Source organism: Aspergillus pseudoviridinutans (genome assembly GCF_018340605.1).
Source record: "Aspergillus pseudoviridinutans IFM 55266 DNA, scaffold_5, whole genome shotgun sequence".
Classification (NCBI taxonomy): Eukaryota; Fungi; Ascomycota; class Eurotiomycetes; order Eurotiales; family Aspergillaceae; genus Aspergillus; species Aspergillus pseudoviridinutans.
Genome location: NW_025091285.1, coordinates 2,224,203 through 2,249,966, shown reverse-complemented (window position 1 = coordinate 2,249,966; position 25,764 = coordinate 2,224,203). Strand labels below are relative to the sequence as shown.

Genomic DNA, 25,764 nt, shown 5'->3' with positions numbered 1-25,764 from the left:
ACGAAGCAGTTATAATTTAGACTAATCACTAGCAACAGCATGCGGGATCTATTGAAACCTCCGTCTAGCATGACCTCAAACATCCTGCCTTAAGGCCCAGCGCGACACTCAGTCATCCGCAACCTCAGTCTCACTCCAAGGACACTCAACATCCTCATCCCACAAATCCCTATACAAATGGCGAGGCGTAGACCAATCATGTTCCCAATCACCATCCGAACTGTCAACGCCGTCAGCTTACTCCAAGACACCATCCCTTCTGCAACAATCACCTCAAGCTGACACAGTTCGGAGCCAGCACAGCCGCCCTGAGCAGGATGCACGCAACCACCTCATCGTATGGCCTATAGGCTGTCTTGACGAATGTAAACCCCGCGTTCCCGTGCCGGTTCAAGCAAAGAGGCTCGTATCCGTCGTCTCTGACTCCGTTGAGGTGGATTCCCTGCTGTACGTCGATGATTGGCGGGCCGGGCTCGTCGAAGTCGGGACCGCCGATGGGAACGCTGGAGTTGTCGACGATTTTCTGGGCGTCCTCGACGAGTTGGGGCCAGGCGGCTCTCCATTCGCGGCTGGAGGTGTTATCGATGTGGTAGTAATGCGTGTAGCTGGTGTTTGTTAGTAGATGATGTGGAGGATTGTTTGTTCACATACCCCATCTTGGATATAGCTCAGTGGTGATATCGTTCGTAGTCAGGGATAAAGGTGATGGAAGAGATGGCCAAAGGAGAGATGCAAATGAAGATGTGTTGAGAGGTGTGTATAATGACTGCATGATGATCTCGCCATTGCTGCAGGTGCCTGTTTCGGACTCAGGCATCCAAGGAAGGAGCGTCCTTCACTGCACCTGCACATTTATCGATCTTCACTCTCATCACAATGGCAATGAGGTCACAACTTAGGAATGCCCTGTATAAGCTGAAATATCAAGTCATTTCTGCACCGCGATTGCAACGTCTAGTCAAGGATGCCTCCTTGGGGACTTGACTATCATGGCGGATGACGACCCGCTGCTTTTCCTTCGTGAGAATCTCAATTATATGAGAGCGTACAGTCAAGCAGATCTTCGTAGTATGATATCCAAAAGCTGGTTTTGAGAGAAGTGTATCGAGAATTGTCTGTGGTGACGATACATTAGGACAAGGGAAACACTTCGACGAGTTACTCCCCACTCGTAGCAGAATGATTTAATGTTCCCTCGCCATCTAATACCGCCTAGTATTCTGGTCCAAGCTATGCATATTAGAATTAATGGGATAGACTGTATAGATTCTGTGTGCTCATGTGCAGGATACCCTGTCCCATGCTTATACTCGCAACCTCTACAGTGACAAATAATCTGAGCTGGTCAATTATCCCACTAGGATAGTCTGTTAACTATTGCGCTCAAAATCATCCCACCAGTGGCTGAATGGATTAGTAGACGTTGTGGTTTGATCATTTTATCACGAGCTATTGCTTAAGCCGGTAGATGTAAGCTGGTGCACAATTCGATAGGACATGGCGGAATCAGGCAACGCATCGACATAGCCTTCCTTATCCTCAAAAGCAAAACTGACAATCCAACCAAATGCCGGGCGTGATCATACCATTAAAGATGACTGGTGCAGTTGAGACATGGGCGAGGAATCGAGCGACACGTGCGGCGACTCCCTGGAATACGAAGGGCCAAGCAGAGATGTCTCAGCCCTGACGTATATCATGTCAGCTTTTGAGGATCTGTTTCAGTTAAATCTCCGGATCTGGTATCCTCGAGTCAGCTGAAATGGTTTGACTTTCGAGGAGATGCTTCCGTTTGGGTGCCATCTGGCATGCTTGAAACACCACCATATAGAACGCTGCCTAAGCGACATTTCGATTTCGGATGGACTCGAGACTCAGATGGCTGAAGGGACCGATAGAAGCCGAGATACTATCTGCGTTACAGGATGCACAATGTGATGAGCTATGATCCCAGGACATTGGGCCTGCTGTTCCTTCCAGAAACATATAAGAGTCCGCATGTCCATAAACAACCATCTAGCCCATCAACGCATTCCATCAGAACATCAATATCACATATTTTCCATCTCAAGCTATCACCATGCACCTCCTCACATACATCACCCCTCTCCTCTCCCTCGTCCCTCTGATCAACGCACTGCCCGGTGCCACCAGCTGCACAACCGTCACCCCAGACATCGCCCGCGTCTCCCAAGCCCAGCCAGTAGCTTCCTACCTCCCCGGCTTCCGCATCTCCCAGCAAGCCGGCGGCACCAACAAAGAAGACATGTTCGTCGAATTCAACGTCACAGCCGGCAGCTGGGGCTGCTCGCTCTCCTACTCCTTCCCCGCCGGCACCCCGATCACGACATCTGGAGCCGCCGCGCCCGTCGAAATCTTTGCGGTGAACGGTCCGCTGAGCCGGTCTCCTCGCGGCATCGATGTGTCCTGGGCATATTGTCCGGCAACCGGAGCGTTGGTCGGTAGCACGACCTTCGAATCGGATCCGAACCAGGCGAGGACGAAGTTTGTTAATAGTTTCTCGTGCTCGAGTAAGATGACGTATCGGTTGAGTATTGCGGGGTGGTATAAGCAGGCGACTAGCGTTGAGTTTGCGCAGGGGCCTGGTGTTGGATTGCGGATGAGCTACAATTGTTAACTTTGCGTTTAGAGTGAGGCTGGAGTGTTTGCAGTTGAATAGGGTGAGGCCATGAGGTTGTTCTTGGGATATGCCTTCCCTTCAATAGTTCGTATACTTATTACCAGCGTCCAATTTTGGAATGTCAGCAAGGATGCGCAAGTTTCATTCGTAGGCTTTGCCAAATGTAAAATGTCCTCGAGAGGGAGAATTGTACCGTATCAAGTAATGTGTCTAATGGTGAGGCATCTACCTGCGTAGACCTAGAGGCCTCCACTGTTGAATACAGTAAGCGACTCAGCGTCCAAAGCTCAGAGACCAGATATCTTCCCTCGGCTTCACCCTCAGCCCGATTACCACTTTCTCTCCGTTGCGCTTTGTCATGACGAAATAGTGTCGCGCTGATCAAAGCTGCGCTTCCTTGACCCTTCAGGAGCATTTCATTTCAGATGACGCGCTAGTTGGCCGCTGTTAGCTGAGATTTGACGAGAGAACCTGATACAATCATCCCAATAAGCCATCCTGTGTGGAATTACCGAGTGAGAGTCAAATACAGAGTATAGGCTGGTGTATTCCATAGAAATACCCTGGAGAAATGAGACTAGAACTGGCTACTTCTTCCGACCAAGAGTAGGACAAAAGACCCTGGGCCAGAAAGGTTGGTGGTTCTGGTACCTATTGGTAGATGTATGAAGCTTGCATTCCTATCTTGCTAGTATGCTGATACCATTACTGGCGGGCTTAACCCACGGATGACCTCATTACTAAGATCCGGCTGGGGCGCTATATCGCGAGGTGCATACCAGGGTTTCACAGTTACTAACGACAGAACGCCCTACAGATCCGTACTCCCATCGGCTGCCAGGCAGCGAATTCCATCCCATCCATGCAGGAGCCCATCAATCTGCTCAGCTTGCCCTGACGCAGCTAAAGCACAAAAGGAAAACACGAACGAGCTTCAATCCAGGAAGTTCTCGTATCGTGTCGTCCCCCTCGTGTAACATTCGGGCGGCTGAGGTCTTCGAGCATTCGATCAATTTATTTTCGAAGACGAAAGAAGATTACCCATTTGATTAAAGCTGGTACGAGTGAGTCCATGATTGACCTCTCGTTCCGCATCGCGAAATGACATATCCACTTGGAATGCCTGACGGAGTTCCATAGTCGGGCCTGATCTGGTGTGACGCAGATTATCCGAAGATTCATGTCATCATTGTAGATGTCCTGGATGTAGCCTCAATTGCGCCGGTTCGGTCAGCGACGTTCCTTCGTCTTTTTTGAAATCCTTTGTTTCTTACTAGTCGATCTTTGTCGATTTAGTTCTTTCCGCTAACGTGGTTTTTCGCATTTTCCGATTGCTTCTTACGTCTGGGAGCGATACAACGACGATCCACTCTTCCCGTCGCAGCCATCTGTGTCAGACACTCCGGGCGCTGCGATCTTTATCGAAACACAGATTGATCAAATTCTCGAAGACCTCAGCGTTGCTGATCGCTGTTCACGAGCGCAAGTAAACAAACAGATCAACAAAGATAGAATCGACCAATGAGACTCTGCATGTGTCCCTAGAAGGATCTGACCAGAAAGTTCGGTCACTGTGTTGTCGAACTTGACGAGTTGCTAGACATATACGGCAGAAGCTGCAATAAGCGCCATCACCGTTGCAGTGACAGTTGGCGTAGCTACTGCTGAGGTAGCCTGGCAACACACACTGCGCCTAGGGGCCATGTCCAAGTCTGCAGTGTTGGGACGAGGGACGGGTCACAACACCAATGCACTGCATCTGCAGTCAATATTTCGTCGAACCTGATGATAAGAGGGCCGACGTAGACTACTGCCTGACTATTTTGATTTCTTCTGAAAACAATATTCCGTTCCGCGCAACGCAGAAAGGCCATAATTCTGTACAGCGGAGTGTTGCCGTTGTCTGAGTGGCTTCCAAGTTCACGAATGGTCCCAGGTTGAAGCTCGCATCCGGGTCGTAGCAGGTCCCTGCCAGGCTGGTCGCAGCCATTTTTGACGAAGAAACGACGAGTAGTGAACCAGTATGAGCCAGCAAAATAAGAGTTGCGCTCTCCCTCCCAGCTGGCGAGAGGCCTTGTAGCCTAGTAGTGGACTGAGCAGCATTGAATCCTTCAGTATTTGGCTTTGAATCGCTTGCCGATTCGCCATGAGGGAGGCCATCACCTTTTTCTGGATAAGGTCTTCCCCACACACGTCCGCTGACCGGTAGTATAGCTATTCCTATTAGAAAATGTACAATCTGACCATGATTTGAATTTACCTCATTTGTTGGTTTAGAAATTGGAAGGTATCAACATCAACAGCTGATTTGGCTGTCAAATTTCGCCGACAATCAAGGAGACTCTTTCGCGCCACAACGCGATGCTGACCATTACAGGGTCCGGCTACTCTTATCTAGGAGACTGGTCAAAACTCTTCGCAGAAGCCGGGATAGATCGCGATGGTAGTTGACGGTAGGAGGGGCATTGGAATGCCTGCAGGAGGATACGGCGACTTGTCATATCTGCTAACCAGACACATAGGAACCAGAAAGAGTCGTCTAGCATTGTGCTGAAGGAAAGGTGACAGAGGATGCGCCCCCTTGTCGGACGCGCTGGTGGTCCTCTCCATCACCGTGAGTAGTTGATGAACCACAGCTTGTGCTCCCGACGGACCCTTCCAGGATGCCTGATATCACTGACATGATGCGCATTAGGCGAAATGTCGTCGTCAATAAGGCGGCCCTCGTCAGCCCAGTCAACCGGGCCTCCCATATCTCTCCGAAGGCAGATCATCTCCATGATGACGGGGAGCACCCAGTACGCGTTGCTGGGGTTAAGGTGGCCCCGAGTAAGAAGGCTAACAAATACTTTGGGCATGAGGAGCTGTTAGGGAGGGCGAGGGCAGTGATGGCATACTCGCAAACACCCTGTACTCCGCCAGCCAGTCCGTATCCTCTGCAATGTCGTCGACAACCCCTGATCTTCGCAGCCCAGAGAAGAGGATCGCTAGATAGCCGTGTGAGAACGAATAGATGACTTAATTAAGAAGCTTTCTAAGATGAAGCTATCGTACAGGTGAGTAGAAAGGCGAGGAGTGTACGGCACTAAACCTATTCCGGAGACATAGGCGAGAGTAGGCGAGAGAGTGGTATTCACAAGCCGCATAGGTCAACGGTGCGATTATACAACGGCGTTGCGGTCAGAAACCAAACGTGGCGTGCCTCGAGCCGTGCAACCGCTTGATGATGTTTGGTCCGGATGGTTTGGCCATTAGGGTGTCGAATCTCTTGGGCTCCCTGGCATTTCGGTCGGCGCCAGAATCAGTCGCGTCGCCATCTCTAGTCTGACCGATGTGCACAGGGTCTGCCTCTTGCATATTGACTAGTAGTTTAATCGTGTGCTTGTTCTCATCGTTAGGGTTGCTGCTATCGCCGTCACTGGCGCCGTCTTGTCCTGGTTGGTGTTCAAGAGTTTTCCGAGACGTGGACCGTAGAGGACGATCTGAATGGCGCCAAATCCCTCGTCCTCTATGTATTCAGGTACTGTGAACCCACTAGCCGTCCATTCCGTCGGTGGTCCTGAGCGCTTAGGCACACGGACAATGACTTGGACCTTGGTGAACTCAGGCAGAGTCACCTCCGTGCCCTGCATCTCAGGTGGGAGGAGATCTTTCTTAGGCAGATCTGTTCAGCATTGCAATAGCGAAAATTGATTTGCCAATCTTTTTCAACTTGATCGAAGCCGGGATGAGTTAGATTCTTTTAACCATCCATCTGCTGCATCAGCCTGCTTACCCTTGCGGTCCGACTCGCACATAGTCCTCAACGCTCAACTGGTATAGGACGATAGCACAATAGTGCGCGGCATCTCAGCCTTGCGTTTTCCAAGCCATGCAGCCGCGACTCCAGATAGCCAATGGTGTCGACGGTCAGGGACTTCCTTAGAAATTCAGTAGAGTGCAACGAGCTGCCTTAAAACAGCAGGTGACAGGGGGCTCTAGGGCACAACAGACAGGCCTCCGCTATGGCTGGATCATTCTCCTGATTCAGGTCGATGTTATTGCAGATGCAAGAACCAATATCACACTTCAGGATCATAGAGTCAGTTGGCAAGGGAAAAAAGAAGGCAAAGGCAGAAGGCCGACGAAAGCGAAGTACAACTTCCTGACCGTCCTATAAGATAAATAAAGAAACAAAGCGACTCGCAGGAATTCGGAACACTTCTTCCTTTTCAGTAATACTGATTGTCCGCATCTTTTCTCATCGTTCCCCAAGCATGTCAGGTACTCCGATTCTGCAAAATCCTCTCCGTACGTGATTGGCCATTTTGGGGCAGGGTCCCAGGGCAAAAGTGTCCTTTAGCTGCAAAGACCGTCGAGGAGACCCAGCGCTGCTTTACAAACCTGTCAGCACAATATCCAGTGTACCTGACCTTGATGATTTACTAACCTTGTAATGAGCAGCTGCTCTTACAACCCACCGCCTGAAAAGCTAGCCAAGTCTGGGCGCAGATCGAAAGTTCGTCTTTGTTCACATAGACTGGTTGTGCTAGCAGCAAAACGGACCCTGAACCCGGTGACGAAGGGGGGCACGTAGAGCTCATCTGCCTGTAAGATAAGCTCCTTCTCAAGCTTAACATGCTCGGCCACGACAGTATCGTCTGTCCCGTAGCAAGACCCGTTGGCTCAGTCTAGAGAGCTTATCATGTCGCTGATTCATCAAGCTTTAGTAAAGCCCCAAGCCATCTTTGATGTCCTTGCAGCTTGCGAGGTTTATAAATAATTCTAGCACATCCCTTCCCAGAAGGTCTGCCGCAAGAATGATACCCAGAAAAGGGCAGCTGTAGCTAGTTGAATGGCTGACAAGATAAGAAGAGAGTTGAAGAAGGTAGAAGAGGAAGAAGAGAAATGGAGAAGATTATATTGCTGAAGCACGTGAATGACCCAAAGACAACATATTCACTCAGCCATTCGTTGTTCTGTAAGGGGACCCATTCAAACGATGAGGCTGAGACAATAAAGCCAGACGGTGAATAGGCAAAGTAACCGATGCGAATGCTCCAATCAGCGGGTAGGACCGGGGCCTCAGAAGCCATGTTTCCGTTCTGGGAAAACGTGGCGCTATTCCCGTTCGCTTAACCAACTTCCGTCCAATAAAGAACCCGGCCATGTTTTATACGAAATGAACGCCAAGCTAAGCAAATTAAGCAGCGTCAGGGTCTGCGGCTCAGCAGGAATACTTAATCCCACCATGGATACGGCCAACCTCAGCTTGGAGGAGAATGCAACATGTGTCTTCAAGACAGTGCCCTCCCACTATGGCACATTTTCTGCGCTTTGCTCTGCACATCGATCAGTGTGCTCTTCCAGCCGGCCGGCCATGTTTCATTCATCGATGACTTGAAAGTCAACACCGCATTTATATCACCCATCACAGGGGCTTTCTGGTTTCTGCGCAATGTGTTTGGAATTCTCGGGTGCAGGGTATCCAACTTGGCGGACTTTCCGGCAGCTCTATGGATCGCCTCAGAGAAGGAATTCCAGAGTCATGGTGGGCCCTACGTGATGAGCGGCCTCGGACGAGGACCACGGAATAGCTACGTTACTGCCCGATGGGTGTTTTTCGTCCTGATCACCCTCCCGCTTTACCTCAGTCTGGTCTACTTTGTCCAGGTCTGGTGGGCGACAACATGGGCAACTTGCCTGGTATCCAAATTCCTCTTGCTCGAGCTCCTGGCAAGATACTACCGCCCATCGCAGACAAGGATAGTCGTACACACAACCTGGCCCGAAGTACCGTTCATCACTCTGTCCAGCACCCGAACACCCGCTGAACCCAGCAAATCCGACCAGAACCCCGTCCAGGGGAATGAAGCCATCGCAGAACAGAGCATCGACCCCAAAGACGCAAAGGCCCTTCTCCCCCTCTGCGCGCGCATCGAGAAATTCGTCTCCATCACGACCCAAAGCCCCGACGAGGCAGAACGCAGCCGCATGACCGCAGCAAAAGACTTCTACCTCCGCAAAGTCATACACCACGAGTCTGTCGACCCCCGACTCTGCTGCGCGCACACACGTTGTCGCCTGTTCAAACTATTCCATGTACTAGAGAGCGCACAGCCCTACCTGTCATTGACCCTCGAGGCTCTCGTCTTCCTGTACCTGGGCCACCAGAATCTACGCACAATCACCGTCCTCGCCACCKGGTGGATCATGAGACCCCGCTGGGTGATGTTTGCCGTCTCCCTGGGTACGAGGGTTACTTTGGTGGTACTCTTCCCGATGCTTCTGGGGTCGGTGGTGATGGCCGTTCTGCGTGAACGCGGCCTCTTCTGCCGCCGCGTGTTGGAGCTTATGTGTTTGACTATCCTGGGGGTTGCTTGTGTGGTGTATTTCTTGGCGTTTGGGTATCCGCCTATTTCGCCTTTTACGTTTGCGTGGGTGGCGGAGGTGATCGCTGCTCTGGTGATACTAGGAGTGGGGGTCGAGGTCTGTGTATGGATCGCGCGAGGGCCGCGGCGAAAGGTGGATGGACCCTGGTCGACTGGGGAGGAATGGAGGACTATCAGCGATAGGGAGAAGGTTGCAGATGACCCGCCGCTGTTGGATCATCTGTTTGTGTTTGCTTGGACCGTGGTGTTTCTGATTCCTGCGGTTGTTGTGTGGGTTCTGATGAAGACGGTGTATTGTGCTGCGATAGCCTCACAGGAAGCCGAGATTCAGAGGAGGTTTGAGGAGTATTATGAGCGTCCGGGGCTTTAGTAGTCTGACTTCCATTTTGCTTTTCGAGGCTGATAAATTATGTATATAAGTTATAGTTTCAACATGAGCATCAGACATCTCAGCGGCTTGTTCTTGCCCATCTTCTCCTCCACTCTGTCCAGCGTCTCAAGCATTGTAGTGAACAGCTTCTCTAGCACCTCCAATGTATACGTCAGACTCCCGCACTCCTTCATCTCGGCCAGAATACGTAGCTTGTCCGCATGCGGCATCTGCGCCTTCTTGTCCTCTCCGTAGATGAGCTTGAAGAGTTCGTCCGCCTTCGGACTATGCTCGAGCAAGTGGAGGACCGGAAACGAGAACTTGCCCTCGTCTAGATCATCGCAGAATCCTTTCTTCGCGGTGTACTAGTCCACGTTAGTCTTGGGGGATAAGTTGAGTTGGAATAACCCACCTCATCAGACGCGAGATTCTGATAGTCATCGCGGATTTGATAATATCTCCCAATGAGGGTAATCAGATGTTGCAGGTCAGGGTCCACTTCACTGCTTGTCAGAGAGCACATGGCACGTAGTAACAGTCGAAAAAAGCCTCCAGTCTTATGGTCGACCATTATGAAGTACTCATTGAGAGTCGGACGAGTCTTGTTGAACGTCCAGTTCAGATCTAGCGCCTGGCCACGAGCAAGTGTTTTGATCTCCTCTAGAAAATCATATTAGTATAGAGTATCGACCATGGGATAGAGAGACTTACCTAGTATTACTTTCAAACAATTAGGGCCAAGATGCTCAAGAGTAGAGCCTACAGCCTCCGCATGCAAAAAGGTGGCGGTGTTGACGGTCTGACTGAGTCCGAATTTGAGATGGGCAGCGGGTCTGCCACGGCGAAGTGTTGAGCCATCCTCGATATCATCGAGTCTGCATCATTAGCGAGTTAACTGTTCTGGTTGGGTATACATACAATAGTGTGGAGTTGAAAAGCATGACCGTGACCTCTCTCATGACTGTAGAGATATTATCTGGTATACTGAACCACACTCGTAGGCAATTGATGAATTTGGCCAAAGTGTTTTTGCCAGGAAGTGCCTTTATATAGTCGAACGGAGCCATACAAATCTGATACATTAGCTATTGGCAGCAGATGACGTGAAAAACCAACCTGGTCTGCATCGGCAACCTGAAAAGGTGCGCAAACATCGACTTCCAAGACAGTGCCGTTTGCAACTTTGGGTCCCAGGCAACCTGCTTCATGACTCTCTCCATTCACAGACTTTTTCTGGCTCTCATCGAGTGCTGCTGGAGGCGGATGTCCTTCTAGTTTAAGGACCGGGTCCCGTCGCGGTTGAAGCAGCCGAGCTCGATCCTCGGTAGTGGTCGTAAACCCATCGTCGCTATATCTGGGAGTTTGAGCCTGCCAGTAATTTGCTCCGCCAATTGATAGAATGAAAATAATGACGTAGGAGCGAAAATCATCCGACTTGGGTACCGACGACTTCTCCCATTGTCTGTATTGCTCCATCAGGTTCTTTTCCGCGGCGAGTACCTCGCACTTCAGGATATTTCCTGCTTCAAGCTCGGTATATCCATACTCAGTCATCAGCAGCGCCATTGCATTGTGCATCGCATCAAGGCTTCCTGAACGAAACTGGTCGTCAAACTCTCGATGAAAGCTATAGTAGTCGTTTGACAGGGATGCGCTCAAAACACCGTAATCGACCATTTCCGAGACGGCCTGCCTTTCGACTTCTGTCAGCCGCAGGCCCTGCTTATAAGTAAGGAACTCGTGCGCTTGTCTAATCCAGATTAGCATCAAGTCAGACTCGCAAGTTAGAGGCATCGGCTCACTTGACAGTGGAACTCGCCATCCGAGCTTTCTTGTACTCTTCAAACGACATCCCGGACTGGCTGCCCGTCGACTGAGCAGTAAAAATATCCACCGTCGTTCTGAAGAACAGCGACCTTACATCAGGCGAGAAGTCGGATACATTATTCAACAACAATTCAAATCGCTTGTTTATGTCATACTCGAACACTGGCGGTTGACCAAGTTTCCACATCGACAGGACGGTCAGGGTGAAATCAGCCAGGGCGTCTTTTTTCTACTCATCATCAGTGCCTGCCCGTTAAAGAAGGCACAGGAATCTTACTCTTCGTGCATCAAGCGTATCAATCTCATCTATAGGCATAAGGACATGTAGCTCAATAAACGGAGGCTTGATTACCGTCATAGTGCAAAAGCAGTTCGGACATCTCAGTCGTCAGCGGTATCAACGCAGGTGGCAATTCGGGCGCAGCCCACGAGATCATATGACCAGTGGAAGCGATACATCCTCGCCGGAGAAGAGACTCTGCAGACTCTGACGAGTGTTCAGCGACTCTTTTGATTACGTCAAGCGATGTAGACGTGGCCGTTTCATGGAATCGCGATTTGCGGTAGGGTAGGCTGTTGAAGAACAGTGGGGGCACTTGTTCGTTTGGATCTGGAGGATCTGAGTAGAGATAGTTATATGAAAGATTAGGAAAATCGGACATGCTGGCTAGGAGTATCGGTGATGTTTAGAATGGTAGATGCGTTTCCAGGTACAATACTCCGTCGACTCGGGGAATGGGGCTTTTATCGAGTCTGTCCGTCCTGAAAAAGCAATTCAGCGTCCCCATGCTGGCGGTTAATGATTGGCTGCTCGGACGTGTTGCGCAGAATATGTACGTTCCTCCACGATGCCCACTATTCAGAAGTGATGGCGTTAGAATAACAAAATAGTCTGTCTGCACGCATTCTCGGCCGCTAGTGGTGGTATATTTCAGTAGATGGTGATTGTGGCTTGCTTGCGGGGCTTCAGCTGGGCTTTAGGGGCCTTTGGGCGCAGATCAATATGCAGGAGAAGGTTTTGGACCTAGTGATGTCTACAGGTCAACCATTAAACCGCTCAGCTAAGGACCTGTCTAGACGCCATTTGTAGTGTAGGGGAATAACAGTGCAGATCACAGTCAGCAACTTACTAGGTACTAATCCAGCAGCTGTGTCTATTCTATCTACCTGGTCTCCAGTGAACCGAAATTTAGTACTTAGATAGGGATGAAAACACTGTATATAATGAAAAGAAGACAGCATCCTGATCCTTATGCGCGCGCTCAGGCAACTGATTGTTGTAAGGCATGATTAAGTTTGTCCGCAACCACAGAAATAGCGGAGTCACTCTCTCTTCACTATGACGATTCTACTTTCTGTGAATAAAAGCCTATATTCAGATGCGTTTAAATCATATTCCCATTCACTTTCCAGCTATTTTGACATAGCTATAAAGTACCATGATGGACTGTCTCAAAGCAAGTATGTCCTTCCTGAATCTCGATCTTTTGGGCAAAGCCAGGCAAGAAAAAGCACCATGCGTACGTCAACCCACTCTACAAAGAAAAGCGTGACGCGTATGTGGACGGACTTCACGACACCTGGAAGCTTGTGTCGAACGTAGAAGATCCATACCTAGGTCCAGCATCTCTTGCTAAGTTTGGCATCGAGTGTCACAATCTCCTTCAAGAGTCGTCCTTTGACGAGGCGCCATATGCCACTAAATTCTTTCGCAAAATGCCTCACGAAAAGCTACAGGAATACGAGATCGACTGCAGTGACAAACAGACCATGATCGACGTTAGTGTCCAGAAGGATCTGTCGGTTTCAAATGAGCAGGATCTCTGCGACGAACTCCATCCTCTCGGGCTAGCCGGAGCAATGTGCAACGCATTGCAACTCGCCTTCGATACACACGAGAGAAAGACAACAGACCACTGGATGGAAGCGAGCGTATGAAACTCATCCCCTATATTTACATCTTGCAGTTGCGATCGATGGCTGAGATGCTTACTGCTCCATTTAGTGATTTCGCTGATGGAATTTTCCATAGCGCTTTTCTTGACGACGTCTTTCATTCTCAGCATTGGCATCCCCAGAATGCCTGGCAATCAGGCAAGACAAAGGACCAACCTCATGACATGTTCACTATGGCACATGACTATGAGGGGAAACATAGCTGTCTTCTACGCGGAGAGGTGCTCGCCATCACGGCCACTATGCTGACTCGACTTGGGGAGCGAGATGGTTGGGGATACTGCAGTCACGAAGACACCGTCAGTTCTTTGACGACTACTCAGTTTTCAGGAACCCTAATGTAAGTGATTTTACTACCTAAGTATACCACCAATGTTTTGCTAATTTATGTAAAGGGCGACCAAAGAATCACTTACGGGTAGGAGGTCCGTAAACATATATTGGCAACCTCGGGCTAAAGCCTGTTTCCACTGCCAATGGAGGTATGACTCAGTGCCGAATAGTGGTCGAGGTTTGAATTGTTAATTCCCAAGCAGAAACAATTGCCGTGCTTCTGGAGGTCGCTATCATTGTCCTTAATAAGCTGGGGCTGGTTCGATTGCCTGGGCAAGGTATATGGAACCACCTATACTTTGCAACTACGCCTGGAATAATATGCTGTATGTTGAGTTTGCTGCAGATAGTGAGAACTTTGCAGCAACGCTGGCTTATTCAAGAATTCATCCGGCTTTTAGAATGATGATCAGAAAACTGTTACTACTTTGTATTGTGTACCGATATCCCTCTTCAGCCCATATGACTATAGCTAAAGCAGCTTGCCGGAAAAGATACCATCATACTCAAGTGACTGTGATGTTCACCTAGAACACCATACAGTGTTGTTAGCATCTGTCTTCCTAAGTTGCTAGTGGTTAGAACGGATTTCTCTGTATACGTTGTACGCAGAAAAGTAGTTCACAGGGCAGACGCGCCAAATTGGGATATGATCCATCTGAAGATCTCCTCACCTTGCTCTCTAATGCCAGTGACTGGAGCAGGAGAGCTAATATGATTCTGCATTATATTGAGGAATCCCTGGTAGTGGACGGACTCAAGCAACTGTTGTCCTCGGATAAGAATTTCCTTTTTGGGTAAGTAGTGTCGGAGTAAAATCGGACTGAGTTACGTGCGATCCAATGTACTAGAGCACTCTGGTTCTTCTTCACCTCGTCCATCAGAAAGGCGACTGTTTTCTCTTACTTTCTAAATACTGATATCTAAACTCAGGATTCCATGTATCGACGGAATGGAAAACCCACGTCGTGTGAGCCCTGTCGGATCTCTAAAATCCGCTGCGACCATGAACCGGTCTGCGGACGATGCAGGGCTCGTGGCATTTCAGAAAAGGTATACACCCTCATGCTTGTGGAAGTCGAACTCATGCTCTATAGTGCTTCTATCATCCAGCTCCGATGACTCGTCCTAAAACAAAATATCGGTACTACCGCGTCGACAAGAATGCTGGCCGACCTTCGAGCAGCCCATCGCCTGAGAAACAACCGAGAAATCCAATAACTATAAGAGAACAACGCCTGAGCCTTGAGGAAGAAGGTGCAAGTCCTGATCTGAGTCCGTCGGGATATGTCGGCTCTTCTAGTATCCTTTCTATATGTCCAAGTTTCTCACCTGTCATCTCTCGCAAACCAGCACATCGCCGGGACATGGACCCTTGGCCATTCGATTTCGTGAAGCAAACATTCAGAAAATTGTTGGCTTCTTCGGGATGTGTAGAGCAACTCATTCTTCAATACTACGATAGCGGTCGTTTTACCGTCATCCCGCGACCTTTGGTTCTTGACCCGATCTCCACGCTTCTTCGAGAGTTGAGTGCAAGTCAGAATGAAGAAGCATTTTTGGATAGCCATCTTGCAAATGCCAGACGAAACCTACACAAGAGATTTCCATCCCTCTCGGCTCATACAACGGTGGCTGACTTCCTTGGATATTTCAGTGCTGACAATTTTCGACTGGAGTTTATTGGCCTCATATTTGCTCTCGCAGGGGTTTCCGTCTTTTATAGCCAGCAAAACCTCGCTGCAGAATTGTACGCTGCCAGCAAGGTCTGCATGGGAATCTGTGAGGAATACAATCAGGTGAACGATCTTACCGTTTGGTCGCGGTATATGAATTTTCTTTTAGCATCAATTCTTTTTGGAGACGCAAGTATGGTCCTCGCTCCCTCGCCTTCCAGGCTTGAAAGTGCTCACAGCGTCGCAGGTAACATTTTATACCACCGAGCGAATGAGTTCACAGCCGAATTATTCGTCATGGGTTTCCATCGACTCATGTCCTCACCACCTGATGTTCCTTTCTTCATCCTGGAGACTCGTAAGAGAATCTTTGCGTCGGCCGTGGCTAAGGACAAAAGTCTTTCTACTTTTCTTGGAAGGGCTCCACGGATAGATTGCGATTTTTGTGACTTGCCAACCCCGTTCGATCTAGATGATGAAGAGGTCTTGCTTGAGGGCAGCCGACTTGATACGGCCTTGCAAGCCCTTGATCGAGATGGGTGGAAGCGCCCTGCCGGGGTGGATGAGCCCATCCGGCCAGCTAGTTTGATTCGACTTCGGTACCACCAAGCTCACCTTCGCGAGAAGATTCTACGCCTGTCATTGGGGAACAGAACGAGGACTTTCTCGGAGATGCTCTCGTATGTCATGTTTGCCATTCGTCATACCGACCTAACAGATACGCAGGACTTTGTACGGAGAGTATCAGGAGGCATGGTCAAAGATCCCACCGCATTATCGCTACAACAAAAGCGTCTGGGAAAGGTCAAACCCCCAATTATGCGTGGCACTTTTGATTGTCCATCTAGACTATCTTTACAGCGGTTTTTTGATAGAACGCATGCTCACTGAAGATGGTCAAATGACTAAGACCTGCCTCCTGGCAACATCAGCGAAGCTGCTTTCAGGCGTACTTGAGTTCGTCCAACAGCAGCATTGCTATCCTGAATTACGCGAGCGATTTACATGGATGGTGTGTTCTCTCCGCTCATCTTGACTGCAAACTAACACCAGGCGCTAGTTCCTTTTCTACGGCCTTCCAGGTGCTGGGACCCTTGCCACCGAGCTTCATCATAGCACTCTTCGCGGAGTTCCATTACAAACCACTATTCCTTGCGCCAGTATCATCCGCGACTTGAGTGTATTACTGGCATGGTTCGAGCACAAATGTTTCCCCGATCGGCCTGACTTTCTCGTCTGTGTTCAGATTAGCAAAGTCATTGGTGCTCTTTTGGATGATACACTGAACAAGGGGCGACCTTCATCTCAGAAGGCAGTTCAACCTGGAAAGCAGCAGGCAAATCAGCATTCGTCGAGTTTATCTCATCCTGGTCCTGCAAGCCACGGCTACCTTGGGATGGTCCAGCCGCAACCTGACGCAATGACAAGCCAAGACTTTCTTAACTGGTTTGACGATCTGGTGTGGGACGATCCTTCCATGAATTTTGACTCTATCAGTTAATAAACCTTCAGTAATGATTTTGGATTTATCTGAATATTGATACTCTCGACTGCTCTATAATTAAATGTAAATTTGACATAGTTGGGCGGGGGGATACTTAGGAATTACTTCCCATGCCGTACATGTCGGGCACCGTTTAGGGCTTGGTGACAGGCACGCTAAATGCTTCAGGCGCAGTCACCGACTCAATAATAACGCGGGATACATACCAGACACCGCTTATATGCGGACAATTAATCCTGTTTGATATATCCCGGAAGCAAGCGATGACTCGACACGAGGTCACCTGATAGCAGACATATAAGTCTTCCCGTCATTGTCCAACCCCTCATTCTCCAAAACACCCCCATCGCAAGTCTCGTAACCAAAATGTCGACTGCAACGAAGATTCTAACTGCACAATGTCACTGCAAATCAGTGCACTTCAATATCAGTATCCCTGTAACATCCCTTCCCCTACCAGTCCACCTCTGCCACTGCAACATCTGCCGGCACCAACGTGGAACTCTCTGTGTCTTCCATGCCCCTCTTCCATCCGGCATAAGGCCTGATTTCATAGCACCATCGAGCATGGCAAATATGACTCCGTATCTCCGGCCCGGGTCGGAAGGAAGGAGATACTTCTGCAGTACATGTGGCTGCCAAATTGGGGGTGAACTTATTCAAACTGGTGACTGGGTGATCTCAACGGCCATCTTCGACGCCAATCGCGATGATACTGGGATCTGGGATATCAAAAGACATATATATACCGAACCTACACTGGATGGCGGGTTAGCGGAGTGGTTACCACGGACTGGGGAGAAGGAGATGGCAGTGTGGAATCCGCCAGACGACACAATCGATCATCCACAAGAAATCGATGGAAAACTACTCGCGCAATGCCTCTGCGGAGGTGTATCATTCCATATCTCCCGCCCAACACAGGAAATCCTCGACGACCCAGAGATGAGACGCACGTGGGTTTCCCCCGTCGATGAGTCGAAATGGATCGCCTGTCTGGATGCCTGCGATACGTGCCGGCTTACAGACGGGGCTCATGTGATGGGCTGGACGTTTATCCCAAAGAAACTCATCACGCCGACGATTCCGGACGATCTACTCCTCGGTTCGTCCAAAGGCTATGCCTCCAGCAAAGGAGTGCGGAGGACATTTTGCGGTACTTGCGGCGCGACAGTGTTTTACGACTGCGATGGACGCGAGGACATCGTGGATGTGGCGATAGGGCTTCTCCACGCCCCTGAGGGTGCCAGAGCGGAGAACTGGCTGACGTGGAGGACGAAGCGAATGGCCTTCCCGGAGGATGGGATGCGATATGATCCTGTGTTGACGGAGTCTCTTCGTCGAGGATTCGAGGAGTGGGGGAAGCGTAAGGACGGAGACTTGCTTGATATTACTATCCCTTAGAATTGTAAACCGCAGAAGTGGGAGGTGTCAATATAATGTTGCTGAGTAGAGAAAGTACTGCCACTGGTGGTCAGTCTCCCTCGACCTTCGTGACACTTTCACCCCCCTGCTTCCCTCCTTCCCTTGCCCTCCTCTCCATACAAGCCGGATAACTGCTCGTTGAAAGTTAAGCATCAGACTACTGCTTATCTGTCAACAGCCTTTACGACTGGATCTGAACCTTGGGATTCACTCTTATGGTTCCTGATCGACGACTTGACATTGTCACAACTATATTCTTTCGATATTACTTTGATTATAACCTTGGTTCTATGCCTTGTTACATATCATAAAAGGGCAAAAGCACATCCTTATCTATAAAGCAACTTTGATTACAGAATATGGGAAATTTGGAGAGGAGACAGCTCTTGACACATTGGCAGTGAGACCTAAGTGTGCTCCTGGCATTGTTTATAACTTGGCAAGCATTGTAGATGTAGTGGTAACTCAAGTATAATATCCACTACTAGCTGAGGAAGCAGAGAGAATAGGAAAGAGAAAGTATTTTCATCTTTTGAAATACTTAGAAAGTGAATAACTTAAGTATATCAATGTATATATGTTTCAATATTCACATCTCTTAGAGGTACAACTGAGCGCTCCTATTCAATCTACAGCTTATATTCACTAAACTGGCCCTTAGAGCCTATAACAGTGAATAGAGATACTAGAAAGAGTCATGTAAGACTTCAGAACCGGCAGCATAAATAGATTGATCTCCCCCCTTCTAACTCTCCTTTCTATTCTACATATTTCCACTTTTGCTATCCATCCTTTTTCCAGTCTCAAAGACTCTGTTTTAAATCCTTTCTTGAGGGGCCTCTTCCCTCTGAAGAAGCATTTGCTCCCCTTTGTCAAGAACATCCCCTGTCTGTAGGGGTCCTTACCCTATACGACGAAGGATGATTGTGGCTTCCGTGACCGGCTACGGATCCTGCTTTCTGGCTTCGATGCCGTTGTATCAGGCAGTAGCCTGGTACTCGGCCATTTTTCTTACTTCTTTTTTCTAAAAAAAAAACTTTTACAAAGTAAGAAGTCGCAAGTGGCTCGACCCCTCCCTAGTTGACGATGACCAACCTTTAGTTCTCCAAGTCATTAATAGCGACAGCAGCCAACAACAACATCAACAACAACAACTACAGCAACAACAGCAGAAACAATGGCCAGAGTAAGTACTACAGCTTCTAGATATTCTTCTTTCTCAAACAGAGTGGCTTGCTATGCACCGCAAAACGCGAGACAACGCTGCTGGCGAATTTGAACAAGCTTATGCTCATTCATATTTTACATCAGACTAGGCTAACATAAGTTATTATAGAAGCACCATACGTGCTACGTTTGTGGCCAGCGCGGCCACATGGCCTGGCAGTGTGTCCAGGCCGGGGCGGCGGAGCTGGTGATTCGGCGGAGGCTCGCGGTATGTACATCACCCTACCTTATACACGTGGAAACCCTCTTTTCACTAACATCTGATGCTACAGGCGCAGATGCCGTCCGGACAGCCCCGGGGGTGGAGGTTTCCGTCGGGGCCGTGGTGGTGGCCTAGCCTGGCCTAGCAGACTCGATAAACGCCCTCAGGCGAAACCGGAGGCCATTTGTTGCAACCACCACGGCCCCAGCGTTCGGCAGTGGTATTCTTCTTCAGAAGAATGATGATATTTGTCGCTCAGCCGCTGCGCCTACCCGGCAGGTATGTCGTTCTAAGTGAAATCTTGAGTATGGCAGAGCAAGTGAGTGTCTAACGATGAATCACAGGGCCAGTGGCCCCCGGGTCCTCCCACCCCCTTCGTAAGTCATTCCAAGTTGAGTCTTGAATATCGCAGAGCAAGTTGTGGCTAATAATGAACACCAGCTCCCCCCTCTTTTCTCCCCGCCTCCCCTTGGCCATGTAAGTGATTGATCTTCGAAATTGAACAGTCCGATTATTGAGTATCGTCTAACTGTGGATTTACAGCGGCCAAGTGTGGTCCTCCACGGCCTGCCCCCTCCCCCCGTCGGGGCGAAAATCCTGTGTGATTTTTCAATGGACACACAATCAATGAGAAGAGTATATCTCCCACGACGGGGGGTGGGGGGCCCTGCATATAGTGGAGAATATGGGGAGGTTCTGCGTCAGGGTCGCCGAGATCTTAGAACGTCCTTCTCCATTGCAACAGATGCAGGTGATATCCCCGAATCTGCTTCTCTGCTCAGAGCTCTTCAACAATATGATCAGGATGAGCTCTCACATATTGTGACTTCTCTCTTCCCTGAGCGAGTTCAAGTTCTTGGAGGGACAGAACACAGGACTGTCGCGATGCTCGCTCAGCATCTACCACGGCCTAAAAAGGCATTAGGTGCGGTGTTTAAGGCCTCCTCGTCCTCTCCCCACCATGGGTGGGGAGCTCTTGGGCAGGGTGAGTTGTCGATGCCCACAGTCCCGAAAGATGAGCAATCACGGATTGATTGTGTCGTAAAAGCCGCCATCCCTGCCAGCCCCATACTACCTATCCCGGCCCTCAACCGCCGAGCCCATGTTCGCGCCGCAGCCCCGGGCTCCGGTCCGGGGCTGCCTGGCTAACCTAAGGGAAGAAGAAAAAGGAAAAGGAAAGAGGACGGTCTTTGTTTTCCAAATTTAATCGCAGAATCTGGAGGAAGGGCGAGGCAATACTGAAGTGGCCCCCGGAAGGGAAGATTCTACTTGTTTTTACATTATTCTGTCTATACTGGTGCTTCCATTTCAGCTACCTCTATTCCCCTGCAATTACATTTCCCTCTTGGTGTTTTGCGAGTATGCCATCAATTCGCGCCGCTTTGAGTTTCGAATCTAGCTTCATATGAGAGAAATGAACTGTTTTCTCTTCCGCAACACCAAGTACGCATGTAAATCTGTACTCTGCGCACCTAGTTGATGTCGAATTTGCACAGTGGTTCTGGAATATTTGTGAGTATGACCTGCTTGATCGATAAACGATCCTGAGATAGTTCCTCTTATCATGGTAGCATCCTTGTAACTTATGGACTGGTTAGCGTGATTCTCTTTCAAATACTCTACATCAGTACGTTGCAGAGGGCTCAGGTAAGATGCTGGACATTCTTCCTGTCAAATTCGGCCGGGTTAACTGCCAGAAGTGCTCTTGAAGTTCCTGTTAACAGGTCGGAGCATAGTAAAGTATCTGTGTGGAGGGTCTCCAACGCTCGACGGCGGCAGAGTGCTCTGCCAGAGACGTTGGGCGGATAATACACGTGAAGCAACAACGTGCAGCAACGAGAGTATAAGAATTCTGTCTTGCAGTTAAGATATTGATGAGCTACAATACCAGCTTGCATCAGCGTTGGCAGCGGGGCTTGAGGAGAATAATAAAGGCGTAGGAAACTGAACCAGAAGTCTGTCTCTTTAATTCTCAGAGTTGAGTTTGGCTTGTCACCATAGACAGTATTCTATAGCGTCAGTTTTCGTTCCTCTACTCTACCCCAAAGGTTGTATATCTATGTTCTTGTAGGGCGGTACAATTGATGTTCTTAGGGCTTCGGCCATCACCTGAGTCAAGAAACCGATCAGCGATCACGGGTTCGAGTCAGGTACGGAGTACCCTCTGTACTCAATAAGAGGTTTCCCCATTAGAGGGTAGACCATAGACAACTTCAAAACTAAATCTCTGAAAGCTACAAAGATCTTCCTGAACCCTAAGTGACGCTGAGAGACTAATGAACAACAGATGCTGCTGCACATGCACACGTCCAGCGGTGGGTCTACGGCTAACTTCCATCAAGTGGGGCTGGATTGTAGATCTTCATAACGGAATGGCCAACCATTGATTGTGGCCAGTCGTTAATACGAGGTTTCACTTTTGGGGTTTGCCCCGCTCGACTGCTTTAGATTGCTGCCGGCAGTTCTTTCAAGCAGCGTTTCGGTCGGTGGCCGATTGGTCTGGATTCCTGGTTTCGGCTTTGTCTAGCGGTAGTTTGTCTTCCGCTGACTGAGAAAAACATATGCAATTAATACCTAAAGATCTCATTATCTCGCTCGAAGCAGGGGAGGAGGATTCGCTGAGGCATAAACAGTAGGTATATGTTGAGGCTGAGGTTCGAATATACATGGTCATCCAAGATCTCCGTAGATTAAATTGTAGTAGCAAAGGAAAGAAGTGATTGAAATGAAAGATAGTAGGACGATTATCTGCTGAATCGATTTGGCTTCCGTAAGGCGTCCTGTGGCTCTGCTGCTTCGTGTGTGATCTCAATAGTCGTTTCCTGGTATACTCCGTGACCCATATGGCCGAGCTCCATGTCGCCTTTCTGTACAATATCTTCCGTCGAGTCGCCTCGGTCATCGAGCACCGTATCGTTCATACCTTGCAAGCCACGGCGGAGACGAGACTTGGCCCGAGACTTCTTGCTGTCGGGGCCCACAACGGTGGTGCTGACGTGCGTGTTGTTGTACAGATTCGAGCCGGTGTGTGCGTAGTAACGGTCCGATGTGCTGACCTCGGTGTCCAGTAGCAGATGCCGGCGGGTCACTGTGTACACAATGACATCGCAAAGTCCGGACAGAGCCATGAGGGCACCGGCAACGGCAAAGTATGCCTTGCTGGGAACGACTCCTCTGGCCGAAGACATTCGCCCCGCAGCCAGAGGAAGGGAGAGGACGAGGTAGACCAGAGGATAGATAACCATGTATACGACGACTCGGTTCAATCGGTTAAGACTTTCCTTATGGTTTTGTCGAAGGGCCGCTGCTTGTTTCATCTGACGCCGGAGGTAGAAAAACATGACGCCGTACAAAATGATGGTGCCGAATTCGGCAAGGAAAATCCACAAATAGTGTCCCCAGAGCCGCTCAGCTGTTGCTTTTGGACTGAGCCAGCACTAGATACAGTCAGTACGTCCAATCTTCATTCATCGTCAAGGTAGGCTCTGAGGAACTCACCCAGCCGGCTTCCGAAATGACAAAGGTCCTCGAGCCATACAATCCGACGGAAATGAATCCGAGCAGAAGGATGAAACCCCAGAGCGCAACGACACACCAGATAAACGTTGTATAGGGCAATTGCCGCCCACGTAGCACAACTGAACAAGTATGTATCGCAATGGCCAACACAAATAAACCACTTCCTGGATCTGCGGTCTGGATCCACCACCCTTGGAGAACGCATGCCGCACTCGGGTAATTTACGCCGCCACGGGAGACCCAATGCAGACAGATCAAGAACGCCGACGCTTGTTGGATGTCGACGAGAAGGAGGTTATAGATGAGCACGACATATTGATTCTGCGCGAGAGGACGTTTGTAGTAATGCTGCCAGAAAATGAATCGGTACGTTAGGAAGGAAATGAGCGAGAACGTGGCGATCCACGAGCAGAGAGCGACTACTCCTATTGCGATGAAGCCCGTACGAAGGCTCCCCGTCAGAGGCTCGTCGGCGAACGTTGGCGTCTGAATTTCATGGGAACGAGCAGTGAGGTGTGCTTTGTCGCCATTTTCGCTTTGCAACAGTAGCAGCGTTCGAACCAAGCTAGTCATTCTCGTTTATCATCGCAGATAAAGGCTGGTTTTGGATGCGGTCGTTGAGAAAGGTGCCAGACTGATGGAGTTGGCGAGGAGGTCCCTGATTCCTAGCATGACAGGTACTCCTGACTCTAATATGGAAGTCAAGGCGAAAGCTTTTATTACCTTGGCTTATGCCCAGTTACTTAGACGTATGGGTCAAGAACTTTGGGAGAACCATGGTCTTGAATTTTCCTAAATTTTCATCCTCCGTAACTCCGTCCGATTCGCTAGACAAGGGAGGAGTGATCCTTTAAGGGATAGTCTACTCTTGCCTGTGTCCTAAATCATCCTTCTAGGGCCACATGGCAGGGACTAGTTCCTTAACCGTACTAGGAGCCAGGACAATACGAGATCCGCAAGAGGGGCAATATACCTCTGTTTGTCTCCACAGGCGATCCACCAAGCAGCGGTCTCGAGCTGACAACATTCCAGATGCTGTGGATATTAGACAGGTAGTGCTATCCAATATCATCGAATTGAGCCATATCAATTTCTGCCGAGCTGTCTGGGCGAAAAACACGTGGAGTTAGGCTGGGGGTCAAAGCACACATTGGCCTGCGTCTAACGGTAAATTGAGCGTAAAGGATCTGTGAGCATGAAGAGCAGATCTCGAAGCGAAGATCCGCTTTACCAATTGCTGGACCCAGAGCACTGGTAGTCTCGTTGATCTGTAAAATAGTCCGTGGCTCTGTATGGTGCCGGTAGTAACATCAAAACTTCCGCGGCTGATCACGAGCGAAAGTCAACGGGAGATGGTACCTAGGTAATACCGATGCACGTTTTTCTAGCGAATCGGGTTGAAAATTGGAACCAGCAGTCTGGAAAATCATATCGATCTGCATTACTATTGAACTGCAGAGATGATCTCTCGACACTTTTCAACGGTCCCTGGAAAGGATACAGCGACGTTCAAAGTCTGTCTTTCGAGATCCTAAGGCCCCAAGATTCGAAGAGCCCACACTACTAGCAAGGCGCTGGCAATGTGGAGTAATAGGTTGCCACTCCCTTCAAAACAGCTGTGCTGCAGCCAATTTTGGCGTTGCACAGGCCAGTGAAGGGCAAAAGCTTCTTCAATTTCCAACATCACGCGAGCGTTCTTTTAGAAGCTGCCCTTCAAGAGAACGGAGGCACCATCAGCAATAGAACTGACAAGGCTAGGACATTCAATGAAGTTGCACTTGAGAAAACCACCGGTCGATTCTGGCATGGAGCCGCAGGACAGAGACGTAACTCAAGAACAGACACGAGGGGCAAGCGGTTCCACTTACTCCATCGGGATAATGTAATCGAGATACCGATAGGGTAGATTAGGACAACTAACGAATCCCCGTCACGCTATTACGCACGTCATTCCTGAATTGCCTCGCCCTCCGCAGTCGAGCCGTAGTTTGTGGAAGATCGACCACGCGTAAATTCGCCAGTGCTGAAATGGAACTTGCTCCGAAGCTCCAAAGCTTGTGGCTTAGGATTTAGTGGTGTTGCCCTGGATCGAAAGACTAGGCTATAGAGGATGCCAGGGTCTGGTCCAAGGCTCCGTCAAAAGCTTAACCCTGTATGCCGAACTTCTCCCCTTAATTTGCGTCAGGAGAACTTGCACGTTTACCATGGGGAAACAACCTCAATTCCATGATTTGACCGGAATACTGACGAATGGTCGCATTTAAGGTAAGGGTCGCGGAGATTCCCCGTCAGGCCATCGATCTCATCTGGATGAGGAAAATCTCACGAACAGTGGCGCACTGGCTCAGTTGTGGTGGCTTGAAGGATGGTGCTAGCGTCTAGCACACAAAAGAAAATGTTTTGTTTAGAGTTTACCGGTTGAGATTTTCGGAAGACGACCTCGGTCCAGGGAAACCTCTCGAATGGATATCCCTTGATCCGGTCGGTAGATACCGTTTCCGCAATATTAAGAGTAACCAAACTGTCTATATCGACTTAGTTGAGGTAAACACTCGAATACTTGTCACATATCTGACGCACTCACACAATAGCCATAACAAAGTACTTTCTGAGAACGTGTTTATTTTGGAATACTTCTCGATGGTTCACTCTCACTCGGAAGCGAGCGACAGGATATTACCGAGTGATGAACAAATCTGGCAGCTTCTCTATT

At 49.4% G+C, this 25,764-nt stretch overlaps 11 protein-coding genes across 11 annotated transcripts; 6 read left to right on the top strand and 5 right to left on the bottom strand.

The window, feature by feature from the left end:
* Positions 1–108: 108 nt before the first annotated feature.
* Asppvi_007846 (uncharacterized protein) lies at positions 109–656 on the bottom strand (the record flags this gene model as incomplete). The annotated part of the gene is made up of 3 exons (XM_043303729.1): positions 109–220; positions 273–605; positions 652–656. The coding sequence occupies 3 exons, from the start codon at positions 654–656 to the stop codon at positions 109–111; spliced, it is 450 nt and encodes a 149-aa protein (XP_043159664.1).
* Positions 657–2,080: 1,424 nt separating this feature from the next.
* Positions 2,081–2,638, top strand: Asppvi_007845 (uncharacterized protein; the record flags this gene model as incomplete). The annotated part of the gene is made up of 1 exon (XM_043303728.1): positions 2,081–2,638. One exon carries the CDS (start codon positions 2,081–2,083, stop codon positions 2,636–2,638), a length of 558 nt encoding a protein of 185 aa, XP_043159663.1.
* Positions 2,639–5,250: 2,612 nt separating this feature from the next.
* Asppvi_007844 (uncharacterized protein) lies at positions 5,251–5,499 on the bottom strand (the record flags this gene model as incomplete). Its single annotated transcript, XM_043303727.1, has 1 exon — positions 5,251–5,499. One exon carries the CDS (start codon positions 5,497–5,499, stop codon positions 5,251–5,253), a length of 249 nt encoding a protein of 82 aa, XP_043159662.1.
* Positions 5,500–5,821: 322 nt separating this feature from the next.
* On the bottom strand, positions 5,822–6,273 carry Asppvi_007843 (uncharacterized protein; the record flags this gene model as incomplete). The annotated part of the gene is made up of 2 exons (XM_043303726.1): positions 5,822–6,075; positions 6,111–6,273. 2 exons carry the CDS (start codon positions 6,271–6,273, stop codon positions 5,822–5,824), a joined length of 417 nt encoding a protein of 138 aa, XP_043159661.1.
* Positions 6,274–7,909: 1,636 nt separating this feature from the next.
* On the top strand, positions 7,910–9,382 carry Asppvi_007842 (uncharacterized protein; the record flags this gene model as incomplete). Its single annotated transcript, XM_043303725.1, has 1 exon — positions 7,910–9,382. The coding sequence occupies one exon, from the start codon at positions 7,910–7,912 to the stop codon at positions 9,380–9,382; it is 1,473 nt and encodes a 490-aa protein (XP_043159660.1).
* A 50-nt stretch (positions 9,383–9,432) lies between these two features.
* Asppvi_007841 (polyprenyl synthetase family protein) lies at positions 9,433–11,871 on the bottom strand (the record flags this gene model as incomplete). Its single annotated transcript, XM_043303724.1, has 8 exons — positions 9,433–9,747; positions 9,795–10,042; positions 10,094–10,257; positions 10,301–10,425; positions 10,499–11,132; positions 11,185–11,438; positions 11,487–11,515; positions 11,562–11,871. 8 exons carry the CDS (start codon positions 11,869–11,871, stop codon positions 9,433–9,435), a joined length of 2,079 nt encoding a protein of 692 aa, XP_043159659.1.
* A 777-nt stretch (positions 11,872–12,648) lies between these two features.
* Positions 12,649–13,147, top strand: Asppvi_007840 (uncharacterized protein; the record flags this gene model as incomplete). Its single annotated transcript, XM_043303723.1, has 2 exons — positions 12,649–12,670; positions 12,711–13,147. The coding sequence occupies 2 exons, from the start codon at positions 12,649–12,651 to the stop codon at positions 13,145–13,147; spliced, it is 459 nt and encodes a 152-aa protein (XP_043159658.1).
* Positions 13,148–14,616: 1,469 nt separating this feature from the next.
* Asppvi_007839 (fungal specific transcription factor domain-containing protein) lies at positions 14,617–16,675 on the top strand (the record flags this gene model as incomplete). Its single annotated transcript, XM_043303722.1, has 3 exons — positions 14,617–15,854; positions 15,901–16,186; positions 16,235–16,675. 3 exons carry the CDS (start codon positions 14,617–14,619, stop codon positions 16,673–16,675), a joined length of 1,965 nt encoding a protein of 654 aa, XP_043159657.1.
* Positions 16,676–17,044: 369 nt separating this feature from the next.
* On the top strand, positions 17,045–18,082 carry Asppvi_007838 (GFA family protein; the record flags this gene model as incomplete). Its single annotated transcript, XM_043303721.1, has 1 exon — positions 17,045–18,082. The coding sequence occupies one exon, from the start codon at positions 17,045–17,047 to the stop codon at positions 18,080–18,082; it is 1,038 nt and encodes a 345-aa protein (XP_043159656.1).
* A 1,198-nt stretch (positions 18,083–19,280) lies between these two features.
* On the top strand, positions 19,281–20,681 carry Asppvi_007837 (C2HC-type zinc finger protein; the record flags this gene model as incomplete). Its single annotated transcript, XM_043303720.1, has 7 exons — positions 19,281–19,289; positions 19,440–19,538; positions 19,603–19,643; positions 19,700–19,811; positions 19,877–19,909; positions 19,974–20,009; positions 20,076–20,681. The coding sequence occupies 7 exons, from the start codon at positions 19,281–19,283 to the stop codon at positions 20,679–20,681; spliced, it is 936 nt and encodes a 311-aa protein (XP_043159655.1).
* A 1,595-nt stretch (positions 20,682–22,276) lies between these two features.
* gprD lies at positions 22,277–23,624 on the bottom strand (the record flags this gene model as incomplete). Its single annotated transcript, XM_043303719.1, has 2 exons — positions 22,277–22,969; positions 23,031–23,624. The coding sequence occupies 2 exons, from the start codon at positions 23,622–23,624 to the stop codon at positions 22,277–22,279; spliced, it is 1,287 nt and encodes a 428-aa protein (XP_043159654.1).
* Between the last annotated feature and the right edge of the window lie 2,140 nt (positions 23,625–25,764).